Raw genomic sequence first — 26,475 nt, 5'->3', positions numbered from 1 at the left:
ATGCCCGGTGTACAGTGATTAGACACCGTGCGTATATATTAGATTCAGTTTTAGATATCAAACAAAATATTACGGTAATTGTCTTAAGAAAATGAAAGATGTAAAAATGTTTTGGTATGATGTATAAGATCAACATCAATACTAACAATTGATATCCAACAATTTTTTTTCCTGAAGCCGATAAACGTATAATGAAATCATATGGTGTTACTAGATTGAAAATAGAAGTATATGTTGAAATAAAGCATGTACAAAAGTATAAGTCTTCCGAAAACAAACTATGGCAGTTCCCCGACGTCGCAAAAGTACTCATTCGAAAGGTCGGTGATTTCATCAAACGAAGGAGCCCTGTCAGAGGAGAACTATTTTTATTGCTCCCAAAACTCCTCACTACCACGAACTGTCTTGCTGGTAAACTCGTAAAATTTTAAAACTATTTTTTTTTTTTACTGAAATACAACTTGTCAAGATTTATTATTCATATTGTATTGTTGGAAACAAGTACTATGTATTATGCATTTTCTCATTAACGAATTGAAAAAGAACAATTATTGTAAGTACTAGATTTATAGATTTACGCTCTGCATTCTTTCTTTGCAGACAGGATGACAAATGTATGGGAAATAATGGTAGTTAATGATGCTTCCATTACAATCCGTGACGCTACTGTGTATTCCCAGGGCGCTGTAGCAATTCTAGTGGACCACCTGAAGCATGACTTTGAGTTGGGTATCTCCGTGGTTAGTTTCACGCTTTGTTAGACATTGTCGTCTGCTTTATGAATAATTAATAAGCGAACTTTAATATAAAGATACTCATACGTTAAATAACTGCAATGAGTTGAAAAACATTCTTTCTAACAATTCAAAATTGAACTCTGCCTACTAATTTTTTTCATTTTCACAACGTTTATTAAAAGACTAGTCCGTCTTTAGAAAAGATGTACATGTATTATGGTACAGTGATGTGTGTACGTCCTGCCGTCCGTGCGCTCGGGATTATATCTTCACTTCTGTCACATATCAAACTAAAACTTGCTGTGTGGCTTCTTTGTGGATCACTTTAGATCATGTTGCATTTTGAATCCATACAGTCTCCCATATATAGCAGAAATTTAATGTTACATGTCATTTACATAATTTACACAGTGCAGTTGCGTATTGGATAAGTGCAAGTGGCAAGGGTTTTGATTTTCCTTCAATTTCTGAGAAAATTACAGCTTGTTGAATTTAGTTTTGAGGAAATAGTACAACATGAGTACATTATTTGTCCAGTTAACCCACAGTTTAAAAGCACGGGCAATTTTATCGCTTGGGTTCGAATTGACTATTCTTGTATAGAAAATTCATGTTAATTGTACATCGTGGTGTAAACAAATACATCAATTACAATATATTTTGTTGAGATTTAGTAATAAATAGGTCAGCTTTATAAAAGGTATATTGATTTTTATAAAATCTCTATAGATAATTTTTACATAGGGCACATTCTTATCATGAAAGTTTAATTTAACGTTCTTCTAACAGGGGTCCGAGACCCTATATTTGACATTATCACGCCTCAGACAAAATTGTTGAAATCTAATTGGTCAGATCTTGGTCACATGACACCGTGAAAAAAACCGTATCATGCGAGTAAAATCCGTATTGGGCGAGTAATTTTATTTATCGTCGGGTTCGACTTGCAGCCGTGTCAAAAGGAAAGACATTTGATACAGTTAGAGGTCTTCGACGTGATAAATTCGTAACACAGTTAGTTAGTGACCTGATACGGAAAAATACATGGTGTGAAAAGAAAACCCGTATCGGGCTCGGCTTCGCCTCGCCCGATACGGGTTTTCTTTTCACCCCATGTATTTTTCCGTATCAGGTCACTAACTAACTGTGTAACTAATAATATGTGGAGAGAAAAAAAATGATAGGATATATTTCTGTTATACCATGCACAGTAAGTTCCTTAGACCAAACTAATAGGTTTCAAAACAAATTAACTGGAGAAAGTTTTCTTACGTACATGTATCTGTTTGGTACTACCTTAAAATGTTTTTTTTATTGCTGTAATAATAATTTTCTAATTTATCAATGTCAAAACAGATAAAAAAAAGTTGTCTTGATACAACAGTATTTAATGAAATGGCAGATAAATATATATTATTCCTACAGTAACTTGATCCGAAGAGTCGGATCACGTCGAATTGACAGGTGTGGATCATTAGATCACACGAGACGCGAAGCGTTGAGTTTGACCTTTCAACGAGACGTGATCCAACTCTTCGGATCTAGTTACTATAGTAATGATAAATTTATCATATACCCCTTTATGCATTTTAAAGATAATAAATGTAATCCAAATTATTAAAAACATAGACATACTGTGAAATTATATTTTGTGTACACAGTTTTGTTTGTGACGCGGTCATTACTTCTATAAAAAAAAGTTATGTTAATGCATTGTGACGTCATCAGTTTCAGAGGATACTGATACGGAATGAGAAAACCACACTGTGGTGATCCGAAAAACCGGATCACACTCTGTGAAATCCACATTATCACGCCTCAGACAAAATTGTTGAAATCTAATTGGTCAGATCTTGGTCACATGACGCCGTGAAAAAAACCGCATCATGCGAGTAAAATCCGTATTGGGCGAGTAATTTTATTTATCGTCGGGTTCGACTTGCAGCCGTGTCAAAAGGAAAGACATTTGACTAAGTTGTATGATATAGACCCCCCACATACACAGTTAGAGGTCTTCGACGTGATAAATTCGTTACACAGTTAGTTAGTGACCTGATACGGAAAAATACATGGTGTGAAAAGAAAACCCGTATCGGGCTCGGCTTCGCCTCGCCCGATACGGGTTTTCTTTTCACACCATGTATTTTTCCGTATCAGGTCACTAACTAACTGTGTAACTAATAGTATCAAAAAACGAAACATTGACGGGTATATAATGTGTCCACACTTGTGATTGTCGTCATGTATTTGTATTTATCAAACAGGTGTCTCTGAATAACATATTGGATTTGGTGGCTACTGGTGTCGAAGAAGCGATGAACAAAAAGTCTGACATTTTCCATTTGATAGATGGTAAATAAATGAATTGGCTGAGCAACAAACGTTATTTCTCAAGAGCATAACTTTAAAATTAAGTATTGTGAGGTCAATAACACTTGATGTTTTGTTCTTCTTGTACTCCTTGAAACTTAGATTAAAATCGACTAATCATATTTAGTGATAGATTTCAATCTTCTCGTAATTTGCACCAAAGTTATTTTGTATCCCAAAGACATATTTTGCTTCCGTAGCGGTTGACTTCGCGGGTTCATAATTTGGTTTTTATCAATAGTTGAGTTTGCACCCAATCATGTCCATAATAATGCTTGCAAGAAAGATAACTCTATAAGCGGTAGTACATGTAGCACTCTTCAGCTTGGGAGGTAAACAAACTACTAGTTTTTTTTTTATATCAGTTTGTTTCGGCGACAGAAAAACGATTTACAGGTAAATGATTAACACCACAATCATCAGTTTTCATGTTTTGAAACTTCGTGCCCGCCAAATATAATCCACTAAATTACTTCAGACTATAATAAATTTCCTACACCCGAAAACACGGTATACGGTAACATACTCATTTCTAAAATAATGTGTAACATCTACATTTAATATGTGAATCAGCTCATATAGTACTGTTACTTTAAATCGATCGATTAAGTAGCTCACTTCACCAAGACTTTTACTTTTATGACACCACGTCACAAAATGGCGATCTAAATGTTATATTAAATTATTTGTATCGATCAATTTGTTTGTGTATCATCGTAGCTCAGTGGATATTTGACCCGCAGATCCCGAGTTCAAATCCGCCAGAGACTTCTGTTCATATTTGATGAAAATCATTATTTTTATAAAATAAACTGCGTATTTTCTGCATTTTTCATATGTGTTCTTCTAACATATCATCAAACCTTTCGTGATTAAATAATTTCGTGCTGATTTGAGAGATCCTGTGTCGCGGTAGGCGTTGGCACTAGGGTCTTGAACGAAGAGGATAAATTATGCTTAAATTTGTGGTTTTTCACCTACAACTGGTGACGTCTCAATAAGAATGCAATATTCTCGAAGAGACGTGAAACAAACAAACAAAACAGTAGGTCACCACGACCATTAAATTAAAATATATGTTAAGAAAAACATATTTTGAGCGTCAAAATTCCGAACTGATTTACACTTATTCACAGTACTGTTTTTCTAAATGTGTTTTCTTTATTTTATAGATTATGCGGAAGCTCTGTCGTATGTTATTTTCGTACTTCAAAGGAAAGGTTGTGCTGTAGGTCAAATTCAAAATTGCACTATTGATCCCTCAATGGTATGTTAGTTTAATTGTATCATTTCCATATTCAGCTTCAAATACTACAATATTTTAAACTATACAATATTTCTATGTACAATGTAACAATGAAATTTAAGTTTAAATCTTTCTTCTGAAGTTCGAAAGCATTTTAACCAAAGCAGAAGACAATCTTATCCGAATAACAAATCTCTGGCTGGAAACGGACGATGGACAAGGCCGACAGAAGACCATTGATAAAAGAAATATTCTATCATTAACTGTTCTGAAAGATGAGGGGAGGAATTTGCCTTTCGACTTCGTCACAAAATATGGCTATGTGAAGCTTCCCTACTTTGAGTCGTTCCAAGACCGCCTCGGAAAACAAATCGTTGCAGTAAACGTATGTGAATTTTAGCTCCTCTTATTCGCTCATGCGATTTTTTGCTATCTGTGTCCGTCCGTCATCGTGATAACTTTTGAACATATTTTAATTCTTCCCTGTGATTCCATGACCAATTTACATCAAACATGGTGTACAATATCTGCGAAAATGCATTATGATAGCTTTACCCTCATGTGTCTAATCAATATTAATGGCCGAAAGTAAAAAAGCAAAACTGTATTAATTTCCACTCATGATGGTTTAATTTGATTGATAACCAAATAAAATATATATGTTGCCACTTTCTTAAAGATGTCAGAAATACATAAACAGAAGTACAGGTCAAAATCAGAAACCACACATTTTTGTAAAACAGAATAATACAAACTTTTTAAAATGATCACATTTTAGTGTCAACATTTTAGAAAACTTCATAAATATCACCGGCACTCTATATTTTAAATATCTATATTAAAAATTGTCTTCCTATAAAAAAAATTATTCACAAGGTTTATCACGCCGCCATCTTGGTTTTCTTTTTTACTAGCTGCATCCCTTTCAAATTTCGGAGAAAAGTTCGATATAATATAATGATGATTAGAACCCTACCGTTTAGATTCAACTCTGTCAAGGTCTTACCTCTCGCATCGTCATGGTGAACTGAAAATCAACTGTCAAACGTAGTCTACTGCTTCTGAAATGTTTGTCATACATTTTTCTTTGGAAAAAAATGTAAACACCACACTGGTAAGGGGAAAATAACAACTACATACAAAAATGCAAATAGAGAGATTACATAACACTAAATTAATGTGTGTAGACATGGAAAACTTTAAAATAGATTATATCAAGTAAACCTAGTAAATATATAATTTCTGTAGTACTATACACCATTATCATGGTAATAATCACAATACATTAATAAAACATTGTAATGATGAAATAGTCCATTAAGTTATATATAATAGATGTAGATATAATTGAACATGTTGACAGAAAGTTTGTATATATGTCAGACTTTACACTGTTTTTGGAGCAAAAGGATGATTCAGATTAATTGCTGTCTCGAACAACGTGGCCGAACTGGACTAAATCAAGTTCTTCACGAATATGAAACACTTGATCGTGACTGTCCTTGACCAAGGTTTTCCAATTTGTGGACCACACTTTACGCAATTGACCGCGACGACACAATTGTCTGCACAGGTACTAAAGTTTGTCTTAGAATTTCGGCAGATCTTCGTTTATTCTGATGTTCTTGGTTTTCCTTATGAGATAATAGCTTTTTGGAATTGCGAAGAAGTCTGAATTTCGTATCGACCGTATTCAATCGTGCTTTTATTTGGCGATTGTCCTGTAGATCTTGGTTTACCGACGCTGTGTGAATTGATAATATCCTCACCAGATAGATAAATTTCGGCAATCGTGGTTACCTCCAGGATTTTGGCCTGTGTATCTTCGTCCGCAGTCTCAGGGATTCCAAAGAATCGCACCAGACGACGTCTTCCATATTGTTTTAATTCGTCCAACTGCATTCTGAGTTGTTTATTTTCTGCCTGCAGCTCGTTTACCTGGGCGCACAAAGGTTTCACCTTCTCTGATATCACCTGAGATATCTCATATATATTTGTACCATAGTTTGGCGTGCTTTCTTTTGTAAAAAGTGTGGATTATCTGTACATAACTCATACTTTTCTTCAAACCCCGCCCACAAACTCGAAAAAACAACATCACTGTCCACTGTATGAAGTTCCTCTAGATCAAAATTGCACATATCAAACACGGATAACTGACTCAGACTAAGTTCTCCAAATAAATATTTGCACTCAATCTCATTTGAAGCTTGAAACAAGATAATACCGTCAATGGTTTCGTCCCAAAGACTTTCTATTTCCATATTCTCCTCCGTGTGTGCGAACAAGTCGAGAAACACGTGTCAGTAGAAATACGGGTATCATTTTTTAAGATTTTAGAAAAGACCCAGTCAGGTGATAAGAACGCGTACGAGAGATAGACTTGTTTTGCGAACATAGTGAAGTCAATTAGACATTATGGTTTCGCGCAATACAATTCTTCTTTTTAATTGTATATACATGTATATGTAAATGTTTTCCAGTCAATTTAGTCAAAATATGTATTACAATGAAGAATATCAAATAGGATTTTTTTAAAGAGTAACTATCATCATCAATTAACAAGAGGTACTGTGAGCAATGCTCACTAAGAATACCCCCCGCTTACCCCAATCTCCCAAAGGGTGTTGTTAATAGGTATAAATTACCTCTTTCCCGAGTGTAAAAATATGGTATGCTTTTGTAGAAGAAAATGGAAGATATAGTCCGAACACAAATCCATGGCATAAACCTATAATTTTGACCTTGAGATCAAAGGTCAAGGTCATAAAGAAGTCATGAATGTACATGACACATAGTCTTATGGTGATACACCCATGTCTTATTATGTCAAAACCCTATAATCAATCTTGACCTTGAGGTCAAAGTTCAAGGTCATAAAGGTACTCGACACATCGTCTCATGGTGATACACTCATGTGTCAAATATGGTATGCCTATGTCAAAGAACAAAGAAGTCATGGCCCTGACACGAATCCATTGTAAAAACCTTTAATTTTGACCTTGAGGTCAAGGTCATATGGAGGTCATGAAGGTACATGACACATCGTCTCATGGTGATACACTCATATATCAAATATGGTATGCCTATGTCAAGGAACAAAGAAGTCATGGCCCTGACACGAATCCATTGTAAAAACCTTTAATTTTGACCTTGAAGTCAAGGTCATATGGAGGTCATGAAGGTACATGACACATCGTCTCATGGTGATACACTCATATATCAAATATGGTATTCCTATGTCAAAGAACAAAGAAGTTATGGCTCGGACAAGAATCCACTGTAAAAAAAAAAAACCCTTTAATTTTGACCTTGAGGTCAAGGTCATAAAGGTATATGACACATCGGTCGTTTTTACTGCAAACAAACTAGTTGCAGTTTGGTTTATTGGTTTATAAACTGGTTCAAAACTGGTTTAAAAGGTTTGGACAATTTGATTTTTTATTGATAAATAGGAGGTTTGAGATTTTAAAATGGCTGCCATGTACACACTGCTAGATTTATTCCTAGCTAATAATGAAGATGATAGTGCAGTTACTGCAGTAATAAACAATAATAGATCATCTACCAAACTCATGACGTTTTTTACTCTCCCTCTTGTATCAAAAAGAGGTAAGAGGCGAAGAAAGGCACGGATTGCTAATTATGTTGAAACAATTATGCCATTATACCAAATTGATGACTTTAGACAAAGATTTAGAATGAACAGAGATACCTTCAATGAACTCACAGAAACATTATCCCCAATTTTAATACACGGAGATTGTGATGGTTCAATGAAAATTCCAGTGGATAAGCAACTTTTGATCTATATTAAATATGTATCATCACAGCAGACAATGCAAACAATAGGTGACTTATTTGGAGTATGTGAGGCAACAATCTGTAATTTAGTGCGAAGGAAATCATCTGTTATCTGTGACGAGTTGATGCAAGAAATGATAAAATGGCCAGGAGCTAGACAGATTCGGCAAAATGTCATTGATTTCCAAACTTTAAAAGGGTTTCCTGGTATCGTCGGGGCGATAGATGGTAATCACATTCCTATACGACCACCCAGAAAACTACGTAAACAGGAAGAGCTTTCACTCTATTATCCTCCAAGCAGTATGTGATGCAAATATGCATTTATTAAATGTGTTTTGTGGTTGGCCAGGATCAGTACACGATGCTCGTGTTCTAAAAACCTCAGAAATACATTGGCTTGCAACAAATACCAATGACATGTTCCCCGGCAATCCACACTTGTTTGGAGATGCAGCTTACCTCTTCTTGACTGGTTACTTACTCCATTCAAAGACTATGGAAATTTAAATGACGACCAAAACCGATACAACTTTCTTCACAGCTCATCAAGAATTGTTATTGAAAGGACATTTGGCTCTTTAAAAGGTCGCTTTAGACGTCTTAAATATGTTGACATGATGCATGTAGAAAGAATCGTTAAACTTGTTCTGAGCTGTTGCACTTTACATGAGCTTTGCAGGCGATGACAGCGATGAATTTGTAGATGAAGGCATGGATGAAAATGGAGAAGTAAACAATTTCCATAACATATTTGCTATTGACAATTCTGCTGATCGCAAAGAGAGCAAACATTACTGCTTTGCTTTCCAACAGAAATTAAGACATAGGAATGTGTTTATTTTGTACATTTTTGTAGCTTGATTGCTGTTTAATTTTATAAAGGACCACACAATTTTCCTGTCAATTATTGTTCAATTTGGACATGTACATGACGTCTCATGACACTTTTGACTAATTCCACCTGCCCACTGTGGGCATTCCACTCTTGCCCACTCAAATCAAACCTCAGATTATTTTTAAATGTTGAATACAAAAGCAAGACTAAGATTCTCAAGGCATTGCAAATTCAAGACTTTCATGAGATTAAAAGAAATTTTATGTCCATGTCTAAGGGTGTCCATAAGGTTCTATATAAAGTTTTGCCCACTAAATGCCCATTGCCACTGTGGATGGGTGGATATGTCAAAAACGTCATGACTTGAGTGTAGTTTCTGAGAAAATTATGTATCAGCCAATCAGAAACAAGAATAGTCCATTGCAGCCATGATTTTTTGCCATGTCTGGAACAAATGAGAAAACTTGACACAGTACCTTGCATAGATGTTTCCTGTCAAATATGGTTATACTTGGTCAATCTTCTTATTCAATACATGTTTGCATAAAATTTCCTTGTTAGTTCAAACTATTTTAGACTTTTATTAAGCCTTTAGGAAAATTTAATAGTTCTATTGCACAAATAATTTAAGACCAACTGTGAATTGCTGGAATTCAAAGATACATGTATGTGGAAAAACTTTTATTTAATTTTTTTTTTATGAAAACTAATATACAATGTAATAAGGACTGGGATCTGAATAAGAAACATTTCAATTGCAATTTAAGTTTAATAAACATTGTTTTAACAAAAACATAAAATAAAACAATATCAATAAAACAAACAAATAATAAAAGAAAACAATTTGACTAGCACCATCTTTTGGCATTAAAAGAAAAAAAATCAATCAACTTCAAATAAAACATTTCATTTGAAAAAGGAATAATTCCTTCACATGAGCACACTTTTAAAACTAACAATCCTTAGTTTAACTTATTAATAAGTTTGGCCATTAAATTCAAGCCTTCTCCCTTCCTTTTCCATTTTTTCGCTATGTTGAGATTTAAGTTCTTGTATAAGTTTTTCCTGATCTTCTTTCATTCCTTTCAAAAATGTTATAACTTCATTGTCAGTTGTTTTGATCTTTCTTTGTTTTTTGTCTTGTGATTTGTTTTCCCCCTGATCAGTTTTAGTTGTTGTTTTTTTTTTTTTGCTCATTCAACGAAGTTACAATGATATGTTTCCTTTTGTTGATAGTTGTACTACTCCCAGATTCAGACTTTTCTTCAATGCTTATCTCTTCATTGTTATTAGAATCAGCAGGTGAAGATCCGAGAAGGCAAAGTGGCTTCACATTGAGTCTATACCCATAGACTTCATTTAACTCTGCGAAGAATGGGCATTCTTTTACGTCATTTCCACCCTTAGCATTGTGGTCAACAACATTTCTGTATTGTTTTGTTAAGTTCATCCATTTCTGTTCACACTGTAAAGGTGAGAACGTATATCCCAGATCTGAGAGCTTCCGGGATATACGTTCCCAGACGGACTTCTTTTTCACCCCACCTTTGCTAAACAAATGGTCATGTTCCTCATGAAGCCTTATTAAATTCAACACGCCATCTTTAGTCCAATGCTTGACTGTAATAATGTCTTTTACTTCTGCTTCACATTCATTTGACACTGTAAATGAAAATATATCAGACTCATAATCATACATGTACAGCAGACTAATATAAAATATGCAAATATATAACTCGACAAGAATTAATGTAGCTTACTACACAATCTGATTAAAATCAGCCATTCTGATATGCTGCGCTCTCAAGGATTGCAGCATCTCAGAACGGCTGATTTTAATCGGATTGCTTACTACACATCCTATTAATTATTTACTTGAAATGTTTTGGAAGAAAAGTATTCTGTGGTTGACAACTGATTTTTTTGTTTGTTTTGTGATTAGCTTTTTCAACTGATCATCAACATTTTTTTGTTTAATATAAGAAAAAATGAATAAAGGGAAGCTAATCTATAATGTTAAGACACCTTTCCAATTGGTATGCATATTATGTTTAATTGTTCTAATAGCTTCTTTCTCTTACTTATGATACCTTTGTCAGAAGATCATGGTACATTGTAAGCAGATTGTTTCAAATAATGCACAGAGAACTGCTTAATGTGTTATTTTTTTTAATTTAAAACCAGAGGCTCCCAGGAGCTTGTAATTGCTCACCTGGCTTAAAATTGCATAAATCAAGTCTAGTAGATTTGTTTGATAAATTTCACATTTCGTTTTCTGAAATCAGAATATTATGGCAGCCATCTTGGCTAGACATTAATGTAGGGGGGAATTCTGAAAAAGAACAATGCAAATGAAATATTGCAAGGTTCCCTTTTAGAAATGATCGTTCAAAGTTTGGTTCTAAATGAACATTTTGCACATAAGGACTAATGTTAACTAAGTTCCCTGTTGGCAGCCATCTTGAATGACAGATCAGCACCAAAGTAAAACCACTTGAAGTACCTCATAAGGAACATTCATACCACTTTTGGTTTCAATCCATTCAGTGGTTCTCTAGAAGAAGATTTTTATATCTATTTCCCATAGCGTCTTATGTTAAACAAAGTTCCCCACTGGTGGTCATCTTGGATGCCGGATCGGCACCAAAGTTACAACACTTGGTCAGCAACGCATAAGGAACATTTAGTATGCTACCTTAAACATACAACAATTTTACTCTTTGTCATACTAAGTGGAATAAGTTGAGGTTTTTGAGTTACTTTAGATACCTGATCTTTCTGCACAAATCACTTGATCAAAGGAGCACCAATCCACCAGTAAATTGATCAGCCAAGATTGTATTTTCTCAACTGCTTCTTTTCCTCTCTGATTTAAGCTTTTCATTACCTCAGTATATATTGGCTTTTTCTTATCATAGACTATAATTGGAATATCTGCTGAGTCTGCTTTTTGTCTAAAAATTTGAGCATTTTTCTCACTTTCCGAAACGTAGCTTTTCAAGATGCATTTGGATATAAATCCATGGTAGCAGTTTGGCACTAGCTCTGATATGGGTCCTTCAGCATCTATGACAGTAGAAGTTGGTTCTTTAGTTACTTGTAGAGGTCTTACTGCATCAGTGGCCATATGTGTATGTTCCTTCATTACTTGTTCAGTACTTGCTTGTGCTGTAATAAAAGTAAGAGTTTTTTTTTGTTATATAGTGAATTCAAATTAAAAAGTATTGAACAGATCATTACATAAGAAACTTGAACAATACTGGTTGGGCAAACAGTTGATGTCAGTACAAAAAGCAGGAGGTTCCAACGACAAGTGCAGATCAAGTGTTTCTATTTAGTGAAAGCATATATCTACTTGTATGATTTCCAAGTGTATAATTCATGGAGTTCAATATTTTTCCTCTACTAAGAGAAGAAGATAATAATAAAATAAGTGAAAAATGTTTTTTCAGATCAACATTTCTTGTCTTTTATCCTAATTGTTGTGGTGTTTCAAAGTTTGTGTACTGTATTGATCTGAAGAGTTAAATCCAACTTCGACTGGTTTTTACATAAAAATGAAACTATTGGGTAAGTGACAGAGAGATTGAACACCATCTACCCAAACAAAACACTTTTTGGCCTAGAGGTTATAAACCTTTTTGAGCACGTTTTCATACCCGAACTCGAACTCCGTGCTTTAAATCGTACTCATACTCAACAGTGAAGGTTATTAAACTTTTATGAAATCAATCAAACCATTCTTATACTCAAATGGAGTACATGCTCAAGATTTTTCGAGTATGCTTCGGAGCTTGCTCAGAGTTGTACTCAAAACAAAGATGTTTGAGTATGAGTAAGGTAAACGTTTTATAATCCCCGTTAACGACTATCTACTTATGATATCAATACAACATTATAGTTATTGATATCATATACAGTAGATAAAACTTGACTATTAGGAAGTCACTAGGAGTTCCTTATGTAACATAAAATTAATGGTCTCTCTCCGTATTTAAAATTAAATGATGATTTTACGAATACTATTTTATGATAGAAATATTATTTTGAGACAAGTTTAAAGTATAAAGGAATTTAAAACATACTTTATAATACCTGGGTAATATAAAAAACCGAAGCAGTTTCTCGGAGATGACAGATTTAGATGTAACTCTGAATGTCCATGAACGGTCGCGGAAGCTCAGTGGTAGAGTGTTCGCTTCATAACCGGGAGGTCGTGAGTTAGAGTCCCGCTCATGCCATGACCGCATCAAACCTAAGACGTTACAATAGGTAGCGATTCCTCCTTCGCAAAACACTTGGCATTTAGAAGTGAGAATCGTGGGTATTTCGGATATGACCTTAAAACGGAGTTCCTGTTGGAACGATAAGAATCTCTGACTGTTATGGCCCTGAGCGCTAAGCATAGGTCTAAATTTGTGGTACTTCACCTACAGCTGGTGACGTCTCAATACGAGTAAAAGTTCTCGACGGGACGTACAACAATACTTATCATTTCCATTAGTGGAACTCTTCAAATTAAAGGCGCGTAAAGTCATGCTACCGGGACAACATAATGTAAACACATTACTTAGGCATACGTAATATAAATTATGGTATCGAATAAATATTATAACCGACTGCAAACCACAACACTGATTAAAATTTTAAAGTCAAATTTAAGATTTGATTATTCTTACAAGAACACAGACGAACTTATCTAACTATGTGAGGGAGAGAAAGTACTAAATCAGCCAAATCTGACCGATATAAAGCATCAATCGCAAGAACTGTGAAAGGAAAAACCTATATGCACATCCAACACAAGAACTTTTCTTGTAATTAATGGGATTAATATGTTTTTAAAGTTATTCTATCAGACTCTGAAGACATTCTATTTTATCATACAATTAGGACATGTTCATATGGCATGGACTTTGTAATCGTACACGTACACCCCCCCCCCCCCCCCCCCCCCCAATTTCCATATTTTTGAACAAGTTATATATATTCCAAACTGCATTTCTTTTAGACGTTTATAACACTAATTAACACAACTAATGGGTTTCCAAACTGCATCGAAGCTATTTTGAAAATTACAAAATATTGATGGACCTAGGACAGAGAGCATCGTTGTTTGGAATTTTTGAAAATAGGTGTGGTGGAGTTTAAAAAAACATGTAACATCTTTAATAAAATGGTGTTAGAATATTTCAAAAATGCAGTTTGATCAATGGTTATTTTATTTAAAAATACAACATGTATTTTAACTCTTAAAAGGGGGGGGGGGTGCTATGAACGTTTCGTTTATGTCCCAGTAATCTCGCACTTGCTCGCGAGACTTGTGCATTTTCTTACCAATGACGCACAAGAGTCATCAAAGCGCGATAACTCTAACGAGCTGGTAATGAAAAGTATTAAGCAATCCATCTTGATGTTGATTGAAATTTCTTGTAAACGAAGACATGTCTCTTTTCCAAGTTGAAATTTATCTACGAAAAATATTATCCTTTGACCTAAAAACCAACAAGTCATCTACAAAAGTGATAAGGCCTGTGGGCCTCTTGTTCTTAAGAGTTATTTAGTAGACAAGATTTTGTCACGGTGCAAACCACTGCGCCCCTTTATTTTTCTTTAGATAGGGGGGCTTAAATGTCTACAGGTTGACATGTAGATTTTTCTTTAGGATGGCAAAATCATTCAATCAATCAAACTGAAATAAGTGCATCTTTAAGACAACTATTTTTCATTATCTAGGTGTTAACTTATATTAAAAGTCCGTATAATTACGTCAACAACACCGAAGCTACGACGTCAGCCATTGTTAAAGTGGTCATATCTGACAAGAAGGGCAAACGCCTCGATTTGAAGGATTTGGACGATCCCGTTGATATGGCTGTTGATATGACACAGGTTAGCACTTATTTATTAGATAACTTCAGTCATTCAAGTGGCTTATTGTGATCCGAGTATGTCCATCGTAATTTTTTTCCCCTCAGTCGTCGTGGGTTTGACGTTAATTAGAACGGTAGTCTCGTGATAAGAAGGTCGCGTATCCAATAAAATGTTTATGATGAGACAATGCGTCATTACCCTCAAACAAAATCAATTGGTCATGGTAGCTATGGTAAGGACATATTTTTCCTACATGTAGGTCAATACTTTGTAATATCTTGACATAAAGGACTAACTGATTCGTCTGGTCAATCAAGAGCGTTTGGTCAAGATGAAGATAATTAAGATTTAAAGGGTATTACATGTAGCTGTGAACGTGATGGCAACCATTTTGTTGTCAAAATCTCTCAATGGCATAGGAATATTTAATAATAACTAATAAAACACGCATTTTGTACACAAAGAAGAGGCACCTAATAAAACTATGTTAAATAACCACTCTTAGTGTAAAGAAATATATAAGGAAAGCAATAATTATAATATTTAATCTAAAAATCACATATCCATGTGCCTGTTTTGAGGGTAAAAAGACTTTGAAATCATGTAATACTGGTATTATTACTGAAATATATTAGATGGGACAATTTTCATTGAATCAAATTTTTTGTGACAAAATGACAGCTAATGTCCCTTTAAGATTGTTTGTCAGAAGCATACTTTTGAATAGAAGAGAGAAAAATGCGTTGATTATTGCTTACAAATAAACTGAATACAGTAACGGGTATAACTATCTTTCGGGGTGGGGTGGGGGTGGGACTGAGACAGACCCGATTTCTACATATCTGCCAATTACGAAACATTTATGATATGAGTTTGAGATATTCAGTTGACTGTTACAGACCGTGGGACTAATGTAAAATTTCAAAACATGTTGTATATAGCAATTTTTAAGGTTTTATTTTCATTTAATAAATAAGTAGATTGTATGCACAGTGTACCTAACATAAAATCTATTTTTGTGTAGATATTTACTGCTACACACACATGGATGGAACCAGATATACTTGACGATGGATCATCAATGATAACTGCATTTGTTAACGTTAGCAACGAGGCGTTTTCTGTGGAGTTCAAATTGAATTCGGTCTTGGAATGCCAAGTCAATGGTATATTCGGATATACTGGACCACCGACCTATTTAAAGAGAGACATGACAGTACGAACTAAAGGTGTGAAAAGAATACTGCAGAAGGTACCGACAGACTTACCCGTCTTTTTTAGTGATTCTGTTCTTCAAATTACAATTTACAACACCAAATACCCATCTGACGACTTCATGGACCCTTTGGTGTTAACCTTAACTTGCCAGGGTAAGGTTTTTGTATTACACGTACATCAACACCTCGCCGTTATTTACTGTAAGTCCCTCGTTCACCAACTTCCGGTGGTTTTGTTTCTCTACGTTGGCCTTTGTATTTCTTTTATGATTTGCAGCTTTGATATTTGTTACATTTTCGCAATAAACAACAATTGTCCCATGCAGGGTGGGGTAACCCATAAATTTGTATGAAAACTTGATGATTTGCTACAATTAAATTTGGTAAGAGTAAATGAGGACAATTTGGCTATTCATCGATTTACCTTTACCTGACCCCACCGGGGGGGGGGGGTAATTCAAATTACTGTTTGATAGGTGTATTGGATCTCCGGACTCATATTTATTAAAAGAGTATATTATTATTTTAATTCTGTGAAAATTTAAATGAATTTATTCCGTCTCTGTATTAATTCGAAGGTGTAAATCCAAACAATATGAAATGTATGCTCACCTCATCTTTGTTTAACATGTTAATGAATATGCCCTCACCCCATCCTAACTAATATATAGTCTTGTCACATTTGTCCATCAATAAAATTTTGAATTTCATCCCATCACATGCGTTTTTATTTGTGCATACAATTGTATTTTTATCTGCTCTCTTACATTATGTTGGTAGGTATAATATAAATATTTTTAACTAATTTAAACACTATTTTATTATGTATAAACATAAATCGATTAGACAACAGGCATTCCCTTTATAATATATCTGCCATCTCCAAATATATTGTATACATTTTATTTATACCTGTATTTTTGCCTACTCTCCTACATAATTTTGATAGATTGATTGAATATTGTTTAACGTCCCTCCCGAGAATATTTCACTCATATGGAGACATCACCACTGCCGGTGAAGGGCTGCAAAATTAAGGCCTATGATCGGCCATTGGGCAGGGGGATCTTTATCGTACCACACCTGCTGTGACACAGGACCTCGGTTTTGCAGTGTCATCCGAAGGACCGCCCCATTTAGTCGCCTCTTACGACAAGCAAGGGGTACTGAGGACCTATTCTAACCTTGATCCCCATGAGATTAATTTTGGTAGATATAATGCATACATATATTTCAAAAGGTTGTATGTGAATGTGCTTTTCGTGTTGTTTGTATGGCATATTTGCCTGCATTGCAGTGTAATGTTTTAATTATAATGCCATTTGTATTTTTCAAAAAAATGCTTTATATTAAATCACTTTATATTATCACATATCTAATGTTACAATCTTTGGACCCCTTCCCCCCCCCCCCCCCAAATCCCCCAGAGAATAGAATCGTAGAAAACATAAATTAGCAATATTGTTAATAAGATGATGGTATAAATTTGCCCCATTTTTTTTTTTTTTTTTTTTTACATACAGATGATATTGCAAGGCGAAAGAGAAGAGATTTAAGTAAGTATTTAGTTACATCACTTTCAGTGCCATCATTGTATCTTCTGTATGTTGTGCCAAGACAAAAATGGTACATGTATATCAGTGGAAGGATCAAATTATATATTTTAAACATGAAAATGATTTTTTTTCCCCCAAGAAATATTATATGAAGATACAAAGAAATCTTACAATGTAATGAATTTACATGTTATTCATGTTTTAAATATTATTGTCAAGGTCACAAAAGATAGAAATTACTTAATATTTGATGGAAACAAATGTGCAGATTATTATTTTCTAAACCAGTATTGCCAACATTTAAATGCGTTTAAACATATATATAGCATTCATCACTCTCAATGTTGTGTTATTTTGTGTTCAGCTGCCTTCGTTGGACACTTATATCGAGTGCAGATTCTAAGCGTGGTTAACCTTGCTGGTATACTGTGGAAGAAGTCTACTGATTTGAAGGTATATATTTATAATTGAATTGAATCTAAAGAGAATAAATCCCCCATTGTATATATTTATAATTGAATTGAATCTAAAGAGAATGAATCCCCCATTGTATACATTTATAATTGAATTGAATCTAAAGAGAATAAATCCCCCATTGTATACATTTATAATTGAATTGAATCTAAAGAGAATAAATCCCCCATTGTATACATTTATAATTGAATTGAATCTAAAGAGAATAAATCCCCCATTGTACATGTATGTATTATTCGACGTGCGCGCCGTGGATAGCGACTGTACATTAGTGTAATCAATTCTCCCTATAAATGAACAAGTAAAGATATCGAACAGTGATCAAACTCGTAAATCCATTTAAGAATAAAAAAAGATGTGTTTGTGAAACACAAATCCCCCTGATAATGGCCAATTCTGAAGATGGTCAAGGTCACAAGGACAAATATCTTGGTACCAATAGAAAGATCTTGTCACAAGAAATGCTCATGTGTAATATGAAAGCTCTAATATTTACCATTTAGAAGTGATGACCAATGTCAATCTTTTTTTAAAAAGTAAGTCAAATGTCAAGGTCAAAAGGTTTAGTACCCACGGAAAGGTCTTGTCACAAGGAACACTCATGTGAAATATCAAAGCTCTAGCACCTACTGTTCAAAAGTTATTAGCAAGGTTAAAGTTTCAGACAGAATTACAGAATGACAGACAGGACAAAAACAATATGCCCCCCCCCCCCCCCCCGCCATCTTCGATCTCGGTGGCATAAAAAGAAGAGAAGGGCAAACACGGAACCCTGAACATTCCAGAAGTGGGGTCAGGTATCTAAGAGTGACTTGCGCATCTCCTGTTGACCGATCACATCGGTACCCGCTGCATGTGAGCACTACAAACGAGGTAATCCGTATCAAAATCTGGATGTAAAGAACAGCTTAACAATGGGCATGAAATACGTCCGACAGCATTCAACCCGTTGATAGCTTTTATTTGGAAATTAGATTATATTGTTCGAATGTAACGTGTGTCCACACACCGGATATATTGTATAAACATGCATTCCATGTCTTCCGATTTGCGCATAATTTGTACGGAAAACGTGACTGAAATACGCCCTACGTGTTTCCAAAGATATCTTCCAGATTTCGGATTCGTCCGTTACCGGTTCCTATTGCATACTTGCAATCATCATGACATGTAAGCGCTTGTTGAGGTTGTTCCGTAATGTCAAACGCACAGAGGATCAAACGTTTTTAGTTCGTAAATAAGCATGGACGATGACTCGGACGACCAGTCGGATAGCGGTCAAAAGAACCAAAAAAACAACAACAACAACAAAAACCAATAACCCCCCCCCACCCCAAAAAAAACAAAGAACAATACAACCAGCGTTTTAGGGACGAATATAAAACGGATCCGGACATTAATCAATCAAAAAAGGAAGCGGATTTGTTTATTGTGAAAAATGTATGCGTCGAATAAAATCTTCCTCTTTTACAATTCAAAAACCTGGCATATATGTACAATACATAACTATATTGATTCCTTGGGGCACTATACTGTACTTCACTTTTATTGTATGGGGACTTATTTTCGCATGGATACAACGATATACACGTACTTAGTAACTAGGTATGATTTTCGCGAATCACTCAGGTGGTCTATTGCTATGGGTCTGCGTCCGTCGTCATCTGCTAATTGAACATTTTTAATTTCGTCTTGATAACTGCCATCCCTATCCCAAATGCATGAAACATATCTGCAGATGTTTCTTTGAAGTAATTATTTTGGTTGGCAGATGGTACGAGTCAAAGATTTTATGAAATACTCCCCGACCAACCATCCCTACCCCAAATGCATGACAAGAAACTAAACGCCTCTTTTAACATGGTATACTTCATTTCCTTTATTTATTCAACATAAATAGGTAACAAATTACACGAAAATCGTATAGAAATATCAGAAACTGAGCGTAGCAATGTGCTAGCATTGTGTAGTATATTACGCTGTCAGCATCGTAATGGCGGACAGTCACGTGGTGGAAATACGTGTATGGCGGCACCCCTAAATGAGGTCAAAGAATTGTGTAATATCCCTAAATTATCTTTCGCGAGCACTATGATATTTGGTCCCGATGGTAAAGAAATGAAATAGGATGGGCGAGTGAAAGTGTTGGTACATAGTTCACTGGAATTATCAAATATGGTCAATTCCCGTAGGGATCCGGGTTAGAATAGGTCCTCAGTACCACTGGATTGTCGTAAGAGGCGACTAAATGGGGCGGTCCTTCGGATGAGACCGCAAAAACCGAGGCACCGTGTCACCTTCAAGATCCCTCCCTGCTCAAAGGCCGTAAGCGCCGAGCATAGGACAAAATTTTGCAGCCCTTCACCAGCAATGGTGACGTCTCCATATGAGTGAAAGATTCTCAAGAGGGATGTTAAACAATATTTTATCAATCAATCAATCAAATCTAGTCAGTAATTTATCTTGGCAATAATTGAGGTTAATTATTTCTTCAAGATTTCATCCTTTGAATTTATCTTTGTTGTTTTACGTCCCATTCGGGATATGACCTTAACGTTCGAGTACCCCTGTTGAGGCACTGCTGCGATCCCGAACGCTGAGCTATGCTCTAAATATGTGGTACTTCACCACACAGATGGTGACTTTTCTCTATGAGTGGAAAATTCTCGAGACGTTGAAACAACTATTGGGGAAAAACCCAATGGAAATTTTTTCAATCATTAAAAGTTTAAAGTCGTCATTGCGACTATTGATAAGCCAACTCTTTCGGTCTTTCGCGTACACTGTACCGGAGAGACTGAGACCCTTGATCCACGGACCATTTGTCTCTATGCGAGTGAAAACACTAAGTACCATTTAATTGTAGATTGACAAGGCGGAGGGGAAAATTGCAGTCTTCAAAAGCACGTTTTTTGGAACGTTTGGCACCGATGCTTTATTAGCACCACCTACACCGATTAATTTTCAAGATATTTTCCTCAACTTTTTGGAGAAATTACAGACTACTCCACAAGTGTTAGCTGCGAACGTGTTTCTGATCGTTTTCTTTGCCTTTCTCGTTATTCCTTTACGTAAAGCGGACCGCAATGACAGACTGCTGGTAAGTCATTTTATTATCGACAAGCATCTTAAGACAATGGTAAAAACTTAATTGAAAGTTGATTGAGTGAATTATGTGTCTTAAATATTTTAACATACGAAGTGTATGTAATGTATCAGCTCAAGTGAGCTTTTTAATCAAAAGTCCATCCGTCTGCCTGTACCCTTTATTACTGGACTAATGTTAATAAATTATACTTGGCACAGACTAGCACTGGGTTGAATGAAATGAAAGTTCATCTCCAAGCGGAAGTAGTGATGAAAAAATAATATTTTAAAAAATTAACTGAACCTTGAAAGCTAACACTTGCACGAACCCCGGGGCTAAAGTGGGGCTGTAACAGGAGTATTAAAGAATTTGCAGAGTTTCAGGGGTGCAATTTGTAAAATTTATATGGATCACTACATAGTATACATGTAGCTTCACGCTATTCAAACCATAATCCTAGAGGCAAGGATGGAGCCACATTAATGGTACATTATTTACACATATTCTCAAGAACAATAGTTCGTTTTAATGATATGTGCGTAGCATAAAATTGAGGTTATTGACAACATGACTTCCTGAATCAGGGCGGGTTCACAACCGGGTATCAAAAAGGTATTTTTCCACCTGTAAATAGAGAGGGATATGCTTTCTTTTTAAAATGATAATTATAAGGGCGCAATGTCTCAACTAATATGCAAGGATTATCTTGCAGCGTATATCAATACCATGACGCTCCTTCCCTGGTTTGACCATAAGTAGCTTTAAAGTTTAAAATCGAGTTCTTAAAAAATCTTCGTACACTGTAGGAGCACACGTTAAGATATACACAGTGTATGTGAGACTAAATTACAAGTGCCTTCCTGCAGAAATGTTTCAAATATGTTCACACCATGTTTGATCCTCGTTATTTAGCGATCAAACCCCTCGGACCAAGTCGGAGTTCCAAACTGAACATATACATTCATCTTTTAATCTCCCTTTCTCAAGAATTACAAGAGTTTAATACATAAAGAGATTGATCCAAACGTTTTTGGAATTCCTCTGTTACAGTTTACGTCACGTGAGTCACTCAGGTGACCTATTGACATTGTAATTGGTCTTCGTCCGTAGTACGTTAACAATTGAATATTTTAAACTCTTTCTTGAATACTACTGGACCAATTTTCCTCCGATGAGATGAACATAAATTGTGATCTAAATAATCATAACATAGGGCCTGGGCAAAAACTGCTAAAATAGCCAAATTTTCCATCATTCATCTTCAACTCAATCCATTGTTAGGAAGAGCAAAAGGGCCTTTACAAAAATTGTGTTTTTGATGAATCCCCGTATTATGTCGAGGGAATAGCCAAATTGTTGTATATTGAAAATGTACTTCATCTTCGAAAAACATTTCCGGTGCTCCTACTCATCTTCAAGTATGGAAAACTGAATACATAGTGAGTAAGAGCATGAGGACCTCTAGCTTGAGAAACATATAATATTCAGGTGACCGTCAACGTCCATGGACCTCTCGTTTATTATTCAATTGATACCCGTAGGGATCCAGTTAGAACAGGTCCTCAGTACCCCTTCCTTGTCGTAAGAGGCGACTAAATGGGATGGTCCGTACGAAACCGCATAAATCGAAGCCCCAGCTGTGGCAATATAAAGTTCCCTCCCTGCTCAGAAGCCTAAGTGACGAGCATAGGCCAAAATTTTGCAGCCCTTCACCGGCAATGGTTACGTCTCATATGAGTAAAAACATTCTCGAGAGAAACGCTAAACAATATACAATCAATCAATTGATAACATTTAAAATTATACAAGATAATATTTAGTGCACTTTGATTTTCTGTAAATATTTTGATCAACTACGCAAAGTACAACTTTGAAAGTTGTCATAGTAACGGATGTTGTGAAAGACCGAGAAGACCTCCTATTTGTTCTTAACATTTTGGAAAAATGCGCAACATGTCAAAAATTAAAACGACGTCGTAATATCTATTGCTGGAACTTTGAGTGCAACTACAAGTTCCATCAATTTTACGGATCATTGAGATATGCTATTTGGCTGTTATTCATTATTATCATGACAATTTGAAAACATCAACATCAGTTTTGAAAATCTTGGAAATACTCCCGACCCGTACGCATACATTGGTGACAGAGGCAAGACGAAAATGTAATAAGCAACTCTTGTTCAAGTGGCATACGAGGTTTTATAAGGAGGGGGAAACTTCAGCGGAAGGTATACCTGGGGAAGGAGGGGGGGGGGGCGTTCTTTCTTATCCGAAGGACTACCCTCATTTAGTAGCCATGTACGACAAGCAAGGGGTACTGGGGACCTATTCTAACCCGGGCCCCACGGGATTTGAGATGATCAGTTTGAACGAAGTAAACGAAGGGTGGTTCGTTTAAGTTGAACAGGTTAAGGATTCCCGAACGGAAGCTACACAGACTGCTGGATTGCGAGTAGAGCCACAAATGGTAATTTTCATAGGATATTGTTACTATTCCAGGTGAGCAATATGACCCATGTATCTCTTTTTGATCTATTACAGTGGGAATACTTGCCAGTTTATGACAATGAGCCTGGTGATCAGTTTCATTACTCTTTATCCATATTTACTGCACTAAGATCTTCAAGGCACCTGACTTCTACAGTTTACATAATACTAAAAGGGGAGAAAGGATCAACAAATGAAAGAATAGTTAAAACCGATTCTCGGAAGGTATTGTCGTTTCTTTCAAGTTTTGAAACTTGTAGACTGTTGAAGCAAGTTGATCTTCTATACTTGTTATTGCATACTTCTAGAAGACAAATGCCCTGCTATTCCTTAATCTCCTGTAGTAATATCCATTGCTTATTACAATACTATAGTCACCATTTACCAGGTATTGATTCCTCAATTCTGATCGTGTCGTTCTTGCGCTTTCACTGACCCCCCCCCCCCCCCCCCCTCCGTTTGAATTGTGAAGTCGTACGTCAGTCACTGTCGGTAAAATAGCTGTCCCTATTACATCCTTCCCTTTTAAAATATTGGTTTGCCCCAGGAATAAAAAATAAACGAGAGAAAAAGAACATGCAAAATACTTTCGACATAACCGGGGATAAACATGTTCGATAACAACAGATATCCATTGCTAGGGTCTCTTCTCTCTCTAACAACTTGCTCGCCGAACATCGATTGACCCAATCGATGTTCGGCGAGCAAGTGGTGTCAAACTGCACTATACCTGCACAAACGCCACAACACTAAACATAACAAATTCTAACTTATTACGCGCAAATTTATCCTATTATCGTTATAAGTCACAATCAAAAGTTAATTTAAAAGATATTTGTAATTCAGTCTTTAGAAAAGGGGAAGCAGTCGGTCGAAAGTTTACTTAAACAACATTCGGGGAACGAGAGTGTACCAATTCCGTAGTACAGGTTTTTAAGGTGTTTAATATATCCATGCATGTAAAGTTTTTCATTGAATTATATTAAAGAGACACTACAGCTCATTTTCCACATTTTAATCAGGTGGTTTTTTAAAACACTTATTGATAAAAATCATATCGATACTGACAATGTGGAAGCATCAATTTTCTTTCAACTGCGCTTTGGAGATCATCCGGAATTCAAAGGTTTCTTCATGCTGACTCTGACTTTTAATACGTATTTACATCCAAGCTCCGGTCATCTCAATATATTCCGTTACGCTACAACTCCAATATTATTCGTAGGGGAAAGTAGTCCCGGAGAATTTGACGCTGTACGGAGTTTGATTTACATCATGTGATTTTAAATGACAGCAAAAATGTTGTGTAGAAAATTCTTTAAATACCCCTTAGGGGGTCCACACTCGCCTTTCAAGTATGAAATTTTTCCCCGTTCTTATGATTAAATAATTATAAATCATTATTTTCACAGAAACCCTTACATGTTCCTTTGGAATGTTTTTTTTTAGGTCATCAAAAAGTGTTAATTTTCAACATTAGATACATGTGTGCGTTATTTTTGCAAAGTTCTTGCATTCAACTATGCAACAAAATTTGAGAAAGCTCTGGGGAAATTGTCATTTCACGAGTTTTGCAAAATGAGCTGTGGTGTCTCTTTAATGTACATATAATTAAGTGATATTGTTGTCATATATGCAACTAGTGCTTTCCTGCAACATATGATGGTAGGACATTCAATTGTGGGCGTCTAAGAGAGAAATGTAAACGTATAACTATCGTCCTCAGTTAAAATGTCCATTTCTTGTTTGTTCTGCAGTGAGTTATGTAAGAGCGCGATTCTGGATTGCTTAGAAAATTTCAAATCAAGGTGACACCTCTCATGCGACTTCGCGTTATGATGAGTTCTGACTAGAAAAACTTCGTATTCATTTCCACATATAATAATAGTTAACTTAATAACCAAAGAAAATATATATGTAGCCATTTTTTTTAATAGATGTCAGACACACTTACACAGAATTAAATACATGTATCATTCAACAGCAGAAAATCACATATTTTCATTCAACAGCATAATAAAAATTACATGAAAACTGCTTATAATTACAAAACAAATGCTACACGTAACAGCTTCACAACTAATTATCGATAGCAAGGAAATCATTGTATAACAGACATACATGTACGCTAGAAAAAAAATACCATCATGAGTGATTGCCCTTGAGAACATTTTTATTGATTGATTGAATATTGTTTAATGTCCCTCTCGAGAATATTTCACTCATATGGAGACGTCACCACTGCCGATGAAGGGCTGCAAAATTTAGGCCTATGCTCGGCGATTATGGCCTTTGAGCAGGGAGGGATCTTTATCGTGCCACACCTGCTGTGACACGGGACTTCAGTTTTTGTCTCACCGAAGGACCGCCCCATTTAGTCGCCTCTTACGACAAACAAGGGGTTACTGAGGACCTATTCTAACCCGGATCCCCACGGAAAAAAACATTTTTAATACAGATAATTGATTATATAAACATGTACAAAATATAAATAATTTCAGTATGAAACAGTTTATAACTTGCACAAAGTGGAATAAATAACAGATTATGCAAAAAAAACATATGACGTCACATGATAGCGTTACCCCAATAAATTTATCCGCTTTTGCGTTTTCAAAGCCCGTGACTACATATGGTTTAATGTTATGTTCATTTGTATGGAAAAAGATCTTATATAGGAAGAAATGAAAGACCTTCCATAAACCTTTAATATTATCTCCAGAACCACAGGGCTAGCTTCAGCTAAACTTGCAACAAAACATATGCGAGATGCTAACTGCTT

The 26,475-nt window shown here is 35.5% G+C and overlaps 1 protein-coding gene across 1 annotated transcript in view; it reads left to right on the top strand.

Annotated features, from left to right (window-relative positions):
• The first annotated feature begins 626 nt into the window (after positions 1 to 626).
• LOC125680032 (uncharacterized) overlaps positions 627 to 26,475 on the top strand; it is a 63,624-nt gene continuing 37,775 nt past the window's right edge. Inside the window, exons 1-10 of the mRNA XM_048919476.2 lie at positions 627 to 740; positions 3,002 to 3,089; positions 4,280 to 4,374; positions 4,496 to 4,738; positions 14,732 to 14,887; positions 15,894 to 16,239; positions 17,610 to 17,642; positions 18,007 to 18,095; positions 20,983 to 21,216; positions 23,748 to 23,918. Of these exons, the coding sequence (XP_048775433.2) occupies positions 627 to 740; positions 3,002 to 3,089; positions 4,280 to 4,374; positions 4,496 to 4,738; positions 14,732 to 14,887; positions 15,894 to 16,239; positions 17,610 to 17,642; positions 18,007 to 18,095; positions 20,983 to 21,216; positions 23,748 to 23,918 (1,569 nt within the window). The remainder of the gene's footprint in view (positions 741 to 3,001; positions 3,090 to 4,279; positions 4,375 to 4,495; positions 4,739 to 14,731; positions 14,888 to 15,893; positions 16,240 to 17,609; positions 17,643 to 18,006; positions 18,096 to 20,982; positions 21,217 to 23,747; positions 23,919 to 26,475) is intronic.

The sequence above is a fragment of the Ostrea edulis genome, chromosome 2 (assembly GCF_947568905.1).
Source record: "Ostrea edulis chromosome 2, xbOstEdul1.1, whole genome shotgun sequence".
In the NCBI taxonomy this organism is placed as follows: Eukaryota; Metazoa; Mollusca; class Bivalvia; order Ostreida; family Ostreidae; genus Ostrea; species Ostrea edulis.
This window is presented reverse-complemented; position numbering and strand designations above follow the sequence as displayed.